Source organism: Somniosus microcephalus, chromosome 31 (assembly GCF_052327205.1).
Source record: "Somniosus microcephalus isolate GS21.2 chromosome 31, FLI_Smic_1.0, whole genome shotgun sequence".
Lineage (NCBI taxonomy): Eukaryota > Metazoa > Chordata > Chondrichthyes > Squaliformes > Somniosidae > Somniosus > Somniosus microcephalus.
In genome coordinates, this window is record NC_141017.1 from 30,244,859 (window position 1) to 30,257,809 (window position 12,951).

At 48.6% G+C, this 12,951-nt stretch overlaps 1 protein-coding gene across 3 annotated transcripts in view; it reads left to right on the forward strand.

Annotated features, from left to right (window-relative positions):
* farsa (phenylalanyl-tRNA synthetase subunit alpha) overlaps positions 1-12,951 on the forward strand; it is a 41,509-nt gene that overhangs the window by 17,659 nt on the left and 10,899 nt on the right. For all 3 annotated transcript variants that reach the window (XM_085971698.1, XM_085971696.1, XM_085971699.1), the window contains 6 exons: positions 1,750-1,865; positions 4,888-4,972; positions 6,258-6,357; positions 9,795-9,963; positions 11,084-11,161; positions 12,579-12,693. In XM_085971698.1, coding sequence (XP_085827824.1) covers positions 1,750-1,865; positions 4,888-4,972; positions 6,258-6,357; positions 9,795-9,963; positions 11,084-11,161; positions 12,579-12,693 — 663 coding nt within the window. The remainder of the gene's footprint in view (positions 1-1,749; positions 1,866-4,887; positions 4,973-6,257; positions 6,358-9,794; positions 9,964-11,083; positions 11,162-12,578; positions 12,694-12,951) is intronic.

Genomic DNA, 12,951 nt, shown 5'->3' on the forward strand with positions numbered 1-12,951 from the left:
GCACCTTCAAAGATTTGTGTGCGTACACCCCCCCGGGTGTTGCTGCACCCCGTTCAACAGTGAACTTAATTGCCCTTCCCTGTATCCACTCCAAGACCAGGGCCTTTGCCTTTTTCTCCTGTTTCACATTGTGCTGACTGTTTAAGGGTGTTTTCCGTTACAGCCGCCCTCCCCGCGATCTCTCCGTGTCTTTTTGCTTTTGTTTTGTTTTGTTTCACTCCTCCGTCTTTTGACATTGCATTTCTCCACCTTAAACTACATCTCTCCATTCTCGTCCCAGCCTGTCCAGATCACTCTGTAATTGGTGCACTTACTCCCTATTGTATACGACGCCACTCCCTTCCCCGACGTGGAATTGTGCGCCTGCACCTGCAATCAAAGCACTGGCTTCATTTACGTCAACAGTGGACCAACCCAAACACTCACTCACTGAGTCATCCAGGAGACTGGCAGACAGGCGCCATTCTGCTTTAGGAAGCCCCCATCTACCTACAGGGGAAAAGTAGTGACTCATTGTACGAAGGTGTTGTTAGACCGAATGCGGAGATGTGGTAGCAAGTTCCACATTCCAACTACTCTGGCCGACTTCCTTGCTACTCTTCCGAGAACGCCTCGGGATCTCTTCGGTCCACCTGAACAGGCAGACAGGGCCTCCCATTAACATCTAACCCAAAAGACCGTGCACTACTCCCCTGGTTTTAAGGACCCAAGTGATCAGAACTGAAATACAAGAACATGAGAATTAGGAGCAGGAGTCAGCCATTCGGCCCCTCGAGCCTGCTCCGCCATTCAATAAGATCATGGCTGATCTTCCACCTCAACTCCACTTTCCCGCCCGATCTCCATATCCCTTGATTCCCCGAGAGTCCAAAAATCTATCGATCTCAGCCTTGAATATACTCAAAGACTCAGCATTCACAGCCCTCTGGGGCAGAGAATTCCAAAGATTCACAACACTCTGAGTGAAGACATTTCTCCTCACCTCAGTCTTAAACATAGAAACATAGAAGATAGGAGCAGGAGTAGGCCATTCGGCCCCTCGAGCCTGCTCCGCCATTCAATGCGATCATGGCTTATCATCCAAATTCAGTACCCTGTCCCTGCCTTCTCCCCATACCCCTTGATCCCTTTAGCCTTAAGAAATATATCCAACTCCTTCTTGAATATATTTAATGAATTGGCCTCAACTGCCTTCTGTGGCAGAGAATTCCACAGGTTCACCACTCTCTGGGTGAAGAAATTCCTCCTCATCTCAGTCCTAAATGGCTTACCCCTTATCCTTAGACTGTGACCCCTGGTTCTGGACTCCCCGACCATCAGGAACATCCTTCCTGCATCTAGTCTGTTGAGTCCTGTCAGAATTTTATACGTTTCAATGAGATCCCCTCTCATTCTTCTAAACGCCAGAGAGAATCTGCTCAATCTCTCCTCATAGGACAACCATCCCAGGGATCAATCTGGTGAACCTGCCATTTCATATCCGCAATTTCTCTCTTTATTTTGGAAATATTTCCAGCCAATTCGAGACAAGACGTGCAACCCTTATTAGTTGAGGACTAAAATAACCTTTTGTGCATTGTGTCAGTGAGTCTCTGAGTTTTTAATGTATTTTTGAGTCCGCTATAACAGGCTGTGGCTACGCCCTGTCCATGTGTTTTTATTAGTGTCACTTTTGACAACATAGTGATGAGGAGGAACAATTCCTGCCATCCCTCGAGTGGTTTGTAAAATTTTTTTCTTAATCTTAAGTTTCACAGAAATGCCGACCAATAACTTCATTGAGAGTTCATTCTGGAACTTTGACTCCCTCTTCCAACCGCAGCAACACCCAGCCCGAGACCAGCACGACACATTCTTCCTGTCTGGTAGGAAATCTTTCTCGCTTTGATGGGGTTGGGGTAGTACAGCGTGTTAAAACACCATCCGAATCTCTCTTTTTAAAATTCGTTCACTGGATGTGGGCGTCGCTGGCAAGGCCAGCATTTATTGCCCATTCCTAATTGCCCTTGAGAAGGTGGTGGTGAGCCGCCTTCTTGAACCGCTGCAGTCCGTGTAGTGATGGTGCTCCCACAGTGCTGTTAGGGAGGGAGTTCCAGGATTTTGGCCCAGTGACGATGAAGGAACGGCCAATGTATTTCCAAGTCAGGATGGTGTGCGACTTGGAGTGGAACTTGGAGGTGGTGGTGTTCCTATGCGCCTGCTGCCCTTGTCCTTCTAGGCGGTAGAAATCGCGGGTTTGGGAGGTGCTGCCAAAGGAGCCTTGGCGAGTTGCTGCAGTGTGATGTAAAAAGACTGCTGAGCACTTGGTTTGAGTATAAAACAAGGCTTTAATCAACTGTTTCACAACCATGAGATTCTAGTTACATCACTAGTTCCTGGTTACAGAAACATCCTGAGCAAGCTGGGCCCACGCCCGAGTATTTATACTCCCTGGATGGCGCCACCAGCTGGCCGCCCGGTGTTACTTCATGAGTCATGATGAGATTCATGACACAGTGCATCTTGTAGATGGTCCACACTGCAGCCACGGTGCGCCGGTGGTGGAGGGAGTGAGTGTTTAAGGTGGTGGATGGGGTGCCGATCAAGCGGACTGCTGCGTCCTGGATGGTGCCAAGCTTCTCAAACAGATTTGTTCTCTGATCTGCGATCGGTTCATTTGGTATCCCTGAGAGGATGCCAGGGAGGGGAAAGATCAGCCAGGCTTCTCTGCCTGCCTGCTGCCCGTTGGAAAGTACGTGCGCGTGGATGAGGACGGGGTTGGGCTCAGTTGTGTTGTCCAGCATGGTCAGGTAGCCTGTTGGCGATCCTTGTCTAGGCTCACGTGTGGGTAATGAGCATTTGTTTGACATATCTGCACTTGTGAAACCAGGTGAGAGGAGAAAGGGAGCAAAATTAGTATGGGGTTCAAGGGGGAAAAGAGAACTTGTAGTAGCTGTGGTTCCCAAATACAGGAAACTTTTTTATCCGGCACCGATGGGACCGGCGTGGTGCTGGTTGATCAAAAAGTCTTGATTACAGAGAGGTATACTTACTAAGGTACGAGAGCCCCGTACACGGCTACAGATCCAGGCGTCCCTGTTGCATGGCAACAGGTGCAGGAACCCCGGTTACACGGCCACAGATCCAGGAACCCCGGTTACACGGCCACAGATCCAGGAACCCCGGTTACACGGCCACCAATATGAAGTAATGTAAGAAGTCACACAACACCAGGTTATAGTCCAACAGTTTTATTTGAAATTACAAGCTTTCGGAGCGCTGCTCCTTCGTCAGGTGAAGTGGAGAGATGCATATAGACACAGATTATATAGTCAGAGAATAATGTCAGATGATTACAGGTAATCTTTCTAACTGCCCTTTATCACACCTCGGCAGAGAGATAATCACAGCAATCAAAGGTGTGAATGGTGTCCAAACAGGTCAGTCAGGAAAACATTACATCAAAGAACAAAGAACAATATGAAGTAAAACTTTACCTGAACCTACTCCTGAATTTTGCCGGTTAAGAGAGATTTCCGGTTATTTAGGTGCCGGTAAAAAGAGAGTTTCCTGTATTGCCTTGATCGGTTGATTATTTTTATTTCACCCCTTCCCATGCATGCACCCGCCCCCCCCCCCCCCCGTCAAGGGGCTGATTGGCAACCTGCTCCCAGGTCTTGTTCCTCTAATTCGCAGCTAGGAGGCTCGAGAGTGACACATCTCAGCACCTCTTTCTCTGCTGCTGTGCCTGTGTGTGCTCATCTCTCTCGGTGGCAGCCTAGGTCTTCTAAATTTGTAACCCCACAATCTCACCTTGTGCGTGTCGCCGTTCCTCCAACTAACGAACAGATTTTCGAGTGATTCGTCTTGCTGCTCTTTGCGTGCGGGAAGTGGCTGCACCTTTGCTTTCTTAACGGCGACTTCACTTCAAAAGTAACCCATGTGCAGTGCTTTGAGAAGTCTGAGACATGCAGCAGTGCACTAGCTAAATGCAAGCAACGTGCCCGTCGAGCATCGCGGCCGTACAGCGGCCTGGAGGTCTTGGCACAGGCCGCTTGCTGGCTTGCGCGGAAAATTGAATGGACTGCACAGCCCGTTAAAGGGGCCGCGCACCCAAAAAAGAAATTAGAGGGAACAATGCATGCAAGTCTCCTTTTTTTGTTGGTTCCAACCCCATATTGCATCCTTCTGCATATACAGGAAACTCTCATTTAAACGGCACCTAAATAATCCGGAATTCTCCATTAACCGACAAAATTCACACTCCGAAAACAACACCTCAATAACCGGCAATGTTGCCGAGTCCGAGTCTCCCGCGGTGGCCGAGTTAGTCAGTGGGGGTAGTTCTCCAAACTGCCACTACTCGGCCTCTTGGCGCTGCCGGAAGTCGGAACACCTCAATAACAGGAGTCTGACTCTCCCGCGCTGTATGCAGTCGTTTACTGTATAAGTTTTGTTTTACTGTTAAGTAATTAAAGAGTTATGGATTACCCTCAACTGGCAGTACTGTACTTAATCAAGCATCTTCCACCATCCATTTAACACAACATTCTGTAGGCGAGTACCCAATTACTGTATACTGCACATTTCTTGATTTTTTTTATTTTTGTTTGTTAAAAATAGCCTCGGTAGATAACCCTCTCCGTCATCCGGAATTTTTAATCAACCGGCACCATCCCAGTCCCGTCAGTGCCGGATACCAGAGTTTCCTGTAGAATGACCTGACTCCTGTTAACCAACCTGCAGTGATTTACTGGAGGAGTGATATTACCTACATCTGCGCAGGAGTCACTAGATCGTGCCATGTTCTGTTCTGTTCTGTGGGCTAGGAAATAATGAAATGTTCCGTCTTTTGGAATTTTACTGATTTTAATTATCACCATTCTTTCCCTTTTTAACCACTCCCAGAGCCAGCCGTTGCGACAGAATTTCCAATGGCTTATCTGGAAAGAGTAAAGAGGGTCCATTCAGAGGGAGGATATGGATCGCAGGGGTAAGACTACACCAATTACTTGTATTAAGTTAGGAGTTGCGTGTTTAAGTTGTCTTTTGTATAATGATGTGGAGATGCCGGTGTTGGACTGGGGTGGACAAGGAGCAGCGCTCCGAAAGCTTGTGATTTCAAATAAAGCTGTTGGACTATAACCTGGTGTTGTGTGACTTCTCTCTTTTGTATAATGTTGTGAAGAGCTTTTACATTTGGATTTGTGCAGTTGTCCACCAACACCACTTAAAAACAGATGATCTGGTCCTGATCACGTCGCTGCTTGTGGGAGCTTGCTGTGCGCAAATTGGCTGCCGCATTTCCTACATTACAACAGTGACTGCACTTCAAAAAGTAATTCATTGGCTGTGAAGCGCTTTGAGACATCCTGAGGAAAAATGCAGACCAGTCCGCATTTGTGGAGAAGGCAGTCTTCCATTTCGGGAGCAGCCCTTTTTCGGAACTGGACGTTACCTTGTCTGTTCTCTCCACAGATGCAGACTGACCTGTTGTGTGTTTCCAGTATTTTCTGTATTTGTTTCAGAGTCCCAACATCTGCAGTAGTTTGCTTTTAACTTCAAGGGAAAAGTGCAGCTCATACAATTTTAACAATTCCCTGGAGAATGCACAAATTATACTGGTGTCAAAGCAAGTTAGACTTTGGGCACTGTTCATCTGCTTCTACCTCTTGCTGGCAAATGCAACTTAAAGCAGCATTTGGATGATGCTCGGGTTGAACACACGACCATAAGAATTAGGAGCAGGAGTCGGCCATTCGGCCTCTCGAGCCTGCTCCACCATTCAATAGGATCATGGCTGATCTTCGACCTCAACTTCACTTTCCCGCCCAATCCCTTGATTCCCTGAGAGTCCAAAAATCTGTCGATCTCGGCCTTGAATATACTCAACGACTGAGCCTCCACAGTCCTCTGGGGTAGAGAATTCCAAAGATTCACCACCCTCAGTGAAGAAATTCCTCCTCATCTCAGTCCTAAATGGCCGACCCCTTATCCTGAGACTGTGTACCCCTAGTTCTAGACTCTCTGGCCAGGGGGAAACAACCTCTCAGCATCTACCCTGTCAATCCCCCTCAGAACCTCATATGTTTCAATGCTCGAGGGGGGGAAGAGAAACTGGAGGGGGGGGAAGAGTATTGCCAATGGCTGGACTTTTTAAAAAGGGTTTCTGGTTCAAGTTAGAGAAGCGTGCCACACACAAAGTTGTGCAAAAGTTGCACTTTTTTTTTTTCAGTTCCTCGTGGCGTCAGTAATGTTCAGTTTGTCTATGTATTCAGGTACAAATATGACTGGAAGATTGAAGAAGCGCAAAAGATTCTCTTGCGAACGCACACAACAGCTGTCAGTGCACGGATGCTGTATAAACTTGCTCAAAAGGTGAGTTGATTTTTTTTCTCCCCCCTTCCCCTGCTGGGTCCCTTTCACAGGTGTCGGCAGTTTCCAGCGCATCACCCAAGCAGCAGCTACTCCCGTGTGAGTCCTTTTCCGCCCCCCCCCCCCCAAGCCCCACGTGAACGCAATTTATATAGCAATAGTTGGGATGGAGAATCGTAGGTCCACTTGGTTTCCCCTCCCAGTCCCCAGGGCTGCTAAACTGTTAACATTCTTCACGGCAAACTCATCACAGGTCAGGGATCAAGCCCAGGGTGTGTGCAGTTCAGCTACTCCCTACTTTAACCATCATCAGCACAGCATCTCCATAAGCCTTTAATATGGTGGTACGTGTGTGTGTGGATGTAGCAGTCAAAGGACAGCACAGCACACATTATGCCTTACGGTGGCATAGTGGTTAGCACTGTTGCCTCACAGCGCCAGGGACCCGGGTTCAAATCCGGCCTCGGGTGACTGTGTGGAGTTTGCACATTCTCCCCGTGTTTGCGTGGGTTTTCTCCGGGTGCTCCGGTTTCCTCCCACAGTCCAAAGATGTGCGGGTTAGGTTGATTGGCCATGATAAAAAATTGACCCTTAGTGTTAGGGGGGATTAATACGTGGGGTTACGGGGATAGGGCTTGGGTGGGATGGCTGTCGGTGTAGGGACCGGGTGCTAGGGTTTGGATGATCAGCCATGATCTCGTTGAATGGCGGAGCAGGCTCGAAGGGCCGAATGGCCTACTCCTGCTCCTATCTTCTATGCTTCTATGTTTAATCTTGGAAGTTCTTGTGTCCAAAGTATTAGGGCTAAAAATTGAGTAGCGCTAACTTAGCGCCCCGGAAAAATTGAGTGGTTGCGCCCCAAGAGGGAAGCAGGGTGCTACTGGAAGCACCCTGCATCTCTCTTGGGGCGCTGAGAGTCAATATTGTGGCGCGCTGCGGCACGTCACGCCGCGGTATTGCAGGCCTTCCTCCCCTTCTTAAAGGGGAGGGGCCTTGTGCAGTGCAACATGGGGCCCAGCTGGGCCCCCGGGGATTGGGAGTGCAGGCAAAAGAGCCCGGCACTCAAGAGAAATGCCGGGCTCTTGGAGCGCAGCCAGCACGCCGCGGGGAGGGCATTTCAGGAGGTCTGGGACAGGAGCACAGGCAGGTGCTGGCAGGCGGCCAGCAACAAAAATGGCCGCCCCACACCTCGCCTTTAAATTGCGCCTCCCCGGCCGCAGGTACGCCCCCCTGACACCGTCGGACATAGCGTCCGGCGGTAAGTCGGGGCGCTCCCGAAGATCATGGCCGGGGCATGAGTGGGGTGCTGCGCACGCCAATGACGTCATCGCCAGCGCCGCAGGGCACTACCGGTTAGTGCCACCACTAACCTCCCGCTGAATTTGACGGGAGGCGTCGGCAGTGCCGCGCCCGGGTGCTAGTTGGTTTGCGTCCCGTTAGCGCCCTCTTAAGGCGCTAACAGGAGGCGCAACCAATGGAATTTTTCCCCCTTAATGTTTCTACCACATGTGAAATAGATTTTTTTTTAAAGTTCTAAATGAGGAGGAGTGATATTTATTGTTAGGAGTGATCATTTGGAAATACCATTTTTATAGTGTTTTGAGTGCAATCTATTAAAATGGATTACATTTTCTAAACTCAAATTCTGAATTATCACTTCCATTAAATGATGTTGTTTTTTTTTTCTTGCCTTTCTCTCCTTTCCCCCCCAATGCAATATACAAGACAAAATTGTAAGCATTGCAAGCTCAGTAAGTGTTGAGTGACCTTCTGGTTATTACCCTCTAGCTATAAAGATGAGAGAGAATCCTCCCTTCAGTCAAGTGGGCAATTAGACGGAACTGCATAATCTCCAGCAGGTGTTTAATAAAAAAAATGTAAGAGGGCAGTTCGGACTGTGGGTTACTGTCGTACTGTAACCTCAAGTGTATGTTCATGTACTGGGCTGTAGAGTCTGGTGTGAGACTGCCAGATCTTAGTTATACTGCTCCTGCGCCGCTCCCTGCCCAAGGAGAGTGGCATCCTGCACATATGTCGTTCTGTGTATAGCCGAGCTCCACTCCACTCGCTGCCTTCCGAATGCCAGTTAGGTTTTGGTGTTGAGAGATTTGGTGGGGTCAGGGAACTCTTAGCAAACAGTAAAAATGGGAGTATAAAGATGCTTTCATATGGGGTGTAGTGGGGTACTGGAGTCACTGGCCCCTGACGTGGATGTCTCATGGCTGCTGGGTTTAGTGGGGTGTTGGAGTTCCTGGATCCTGATGTGGATCTCTCAGCTGCTGGGGCAGTGGGGTGCTGTGGCCTCCTCCTCTCAACTGTTGGCAAGCCTAATGTTAAATTGCTAGGTGTACTTAGGCAGGCCTTCCCATTGAAGCTTACAAAATTATTTCAGGGCTTGATGGGGTGGGGAATGTTTCCCTTGGCTGGGGAGTCTAAAACCAGGGGCCACAGCCTCAGGATAAAGGGTAGACCATTCAAGACTGAGAGGAGAAGAAATTTCTTCACTCAGAGGGTGGTGAATCTTTGGAATTCTCTACCCCAGAGGGCTGTGGAGGCTCAGTCATTGGGTATATTCAAAACAGAAGTCGATAGATTTCTGACTAGTGAGGGTATCAAGGGACATGGCGACAGGGCCGGTGAATGGAGTTGAGGCAGAAGATCAGCCATGATCTCATTGAATGATGGAGCAGGCTCGAAGGGCCGAATGGCCGACTCCTGCTCCTATTTCTTATGTTAAGACCTGGTTGAATGGGTCTGAAGGCCAGCCATAGTTTGAAATGGGTTGGGGGTGGGGGGGCGAAAGAGAAAGATAAGTACACAAAAAGGTTACACGGTACAACTTCTACACCATGTCCAATGTAGTTCTTGCTTTTTGTTTCCCTGTCCAGCCAACCCAATGTATTAACGGGAGCAGGAGTCAGCCAATCGGCCCCTCGAGCCTGCTCCGCCATTCAATAAGATCATGGCTGATCCAATCTTGGCCTCAGCTCCACTTTCCCGCCCTCTCCACATACCCCCGACTCCCCCGTAGTTCAAATGTCTGTCAATCGTCGCCTTGAATATATTCAATGACTCCGCCTCCACAGCTCTCTGGGGTAGAGAATTCCACAGATTCACGACCCTCTGAGAGAAGAAATTCCTCCTCATCTCTGTCTTAAGTGGGCGACCCCTTATCCTGAAACTATGCCCCCTAGTTCTAGATTCCCCCACGAGGGGAAACAACCTCTCAGCATCCACCCTGTCAATCCCCCTCAGAATCTTTTATGTTTCAATAAGATCACCTCTTGTTCTTCTAAGCTCCAAGGAGTATAGGCCCAACCTGCTCAACCTTTTCATCATACGTCAATCCCTTCATCCCAGGAATTAACCTAGTGAACCTTCTCTGCACTGCCTCCAATACATTAACCTTTTCCGTAATGCTCCTCCTCCGAACTGTACAGGAAGTGTTCACACCAGTGAAGTATTTCTCCATCGATCGAGTCTTTCGTAACGAAACGCTGGACGCCACGCACTTGGCGGAGTTTCACCAGATTGAGGGGGTGGTCGCAGACTACGATCTGACCCTGGGCGACCTGATGGGGGTTCTTCAGCAGTTCTTTACCAAACTAGGTGAGACCGTATCTCTGTGGTCCTTCTCTGTTCTCTCCTGAACTGTCTAGAGTCGGGGAAAATAATCGCTCCTGCCCATATTTTGTGAAGTGTGTCTCTTTTTGAAAACATTGAAGGAATAATATTGTCACTGGAACCCCTTTATTGTTTTTTGGAAGGTAATGAACCCATTTAATAAGAATTTTTGGTTTTTTTTGCGCTTCCAGTTTTTAAAAATTCTCCACTGCTGTTCTGGTGCTAAAGACCTTGTTTGGGATGAGGCTTGGGGCAGTGAGCTGTGGGGATTAAAATGAGGACGTTGAATTTTAGCATCAGTAGAAATAAGTCATTGTTGGATGCTTCAACTGGCCTTGTTACTTCAACTCTCCTGCCATCCAACTCAATAATGTCAGCATTGTGTAACTCATCTCCCTCGCTCCTATAATCCACAGCCTTTTAAATTCCAAGTGTAATCATTGATTCTTTAAAAAAAAAAAAAAAAAAATTCATTCTTGGGGTGTGGGCAACGCTGGCAAGTTTGGGATATATTGCACAATTCCCTAGTTGCCCTTGAGAAGGTGGTGGAGAGCCGCCTCCTTGAGCCGCTGCAGTCCGTGTGGTGAAGGTGCTCCCACAGTGCTGTTAGGGAGGGAGTTCCAGGATTTTGACCCAGCGACGATGAAGGAATGGCGATATACTACCAAGTCAGGATGGTGTGTGACTTGGAGGGGAACTTGGAGGTGGTGGTGTTCCCGTGCGCCTGCTGCCCTTGTCCTTCTAGGTGATAGAGGTCGCGGGTTTGGGAGGTGTTGGGTAAGGACGGCAAGTTTCCTTCTCTAAAGGACATGATGAGCCAGTGTGCCACATGGCCACTTTTACGAGCTTTTTATTTCCAATTTTTTTTTAAGCTGAATTTAAATTCTCAAACTGCAAGGGTGGGATTTTGAACTCGCATTCTCTGGATTATTGGTCCAGTAATATAACCACTATTCTACGATATATCTTATCTTCTCTACTACCTTTTCCCCTCCCTCCTATTGAAAATCCAGGTTTAATAATTAATAAGTGTGCATTAGGCTTTGAATTTTCCCATTAAAATCTAAAAAAGTGACGCATTTAAGGGTCTTTTTCTTGTTGACAGGTATAACCAAACTGCGTTATAAGCCAGCCTTCAACCCCTACACTGAGCCGAGTATGGAGATCTTCAGCTATCATGAAGGTATGAATGAAATGGAGAATTAAGTGTTGACAGTCTGATGTGGTAGATCGCAAGCGGTTCAAAGTTCATGCGGTGGTAATGCCTCGTCCAACCTGGGTGTACTCGTTTTCTTTAATAACCCTTTTATTGTCTCATCCAAGAGTCTCTGTTTTAATGTTCTAATCCATCACTGCAAAGTCTGTGGGGAGAAATTTGGTATCTCCCTGTTTGGGCATAATTATCGACCGGGCGCAAAGTTTAGCGCCTGGCATTAATTATTGCCTCCGACTGCAAACTTGGCTTCTATCGCCCCTGGAGGTGATTGGAGCGCTAAATGAGGCGCTAACACCGAGGAGCGAGGCATTACCTCAGCGCTGGCGAAGTTTGTGATGTCAGTCAGCGATGAAACACAGACACAATGGCACCGGCCAGTTCTTAAAGGGGAGGGTCGATCTTGCTCTCCATCCACACCCTGCTCATTGCAGCCTTGAACCTCGGCCTGGCGAGACCTGTACATCAAATGTGCTGGAAAGAACAATGGAGAGGCCCAGGGAAAGAGCTCAGAGTGCAGCCCCCACAGTCTCTTCTAAATCGATGCAAGGAAGGGCAAATCAAAATGACCCTGCAAAGTGCTGCTCAGTACTCAAAACTCCTTCACACAGCGTTGAATCTCTCCAGAAGTCTCTCTCTCTCAGAATGCGTGGTGCAAAAATGTCGCCGACAAAAAAAGGCAGGAAGCGGCCGCCTTTAAATAGCGCCCCCCCAGGCCCTTCCCGACTGCAAAACGCTCCCCTCAACCTGTCGTTGCTAGCGGCAGGCGGAAAGGCAGGGGGAGCCACTCAATATCTGCACACTCGACGTCACGATCTGCGGGCGCAGGAGATCGTGGCGGTAGTGTTTGGCACCGCCGCAAAATGTCTGGTCAATTGCGCGAGCGGCGCAAACATCGCCGCGCCCGGGCGCTAGTTGCTTCGCACCCCATTAGCGCACGGGAGGCGCAAAGCAACCAAATTTTTCCCCCTAATATGTTTTGTGCAATTTATGACAAATGGATTTTGGGGTGTCTCTGCTTCGTAAGCTGAGTAGGGCCAGGTCAAGCATGAAGCAGCTCCTGTCAAGCTAATACAGTAATTGGGCATGTTGTCCGCCTAATAATTAGCTTTTGCCCAGCTCCATACGTTCTTAGTTGGTCACAAATCCTGTGCTAAAAGCTAAAAACTGACATTTGCAGAAACATTTCAAACGGCATCGGGTGCTGCATTAAATCCCACAACTGGCATGAACAGCATGATTTAAGTGGTGGTGTCCTTTATTTTTTTATTTTGTCCTTTTTATTGTCGGCTGCAGACCACTCTTGAGCTGTTTGCGCGCAGGGACTGGTCTCTGATCAAAAGATCCTCGTGCTGCATTTAAAGAGAAATGTTCTGCTTTTCTCCAGGACTCGAGAAGTGGGTGGAAGTTGGAAATTCGGGCGTCTTCCGCCCTGAAATGCTGCTCCCGATGGGCCTGCCGGAAGGAGTGACCGTGATCGCCTGGGGCCTCTCTCTCGAGCGGTAAGTGGTGCCCCTGGACTGGCACAGCCGGGAGGTTGATTGTAGACGCTAATGGGAATGTGTTCACCGCTTTCAGCGCACCTCCTGCATTTATCCAGCCAGCAGGTGACCGAGAATGAAAAGAAAACGGGGAAGAACTTGCATTTCTATCGCCCCTTTAACAACCTCAGGACCTTATTGAGGTGTATAAAATTATGAGGGGCATAGATAAAGTGGATGAAAAGGACCTGTTTCCCTTGGCAGAGGGGTCAAAAACCA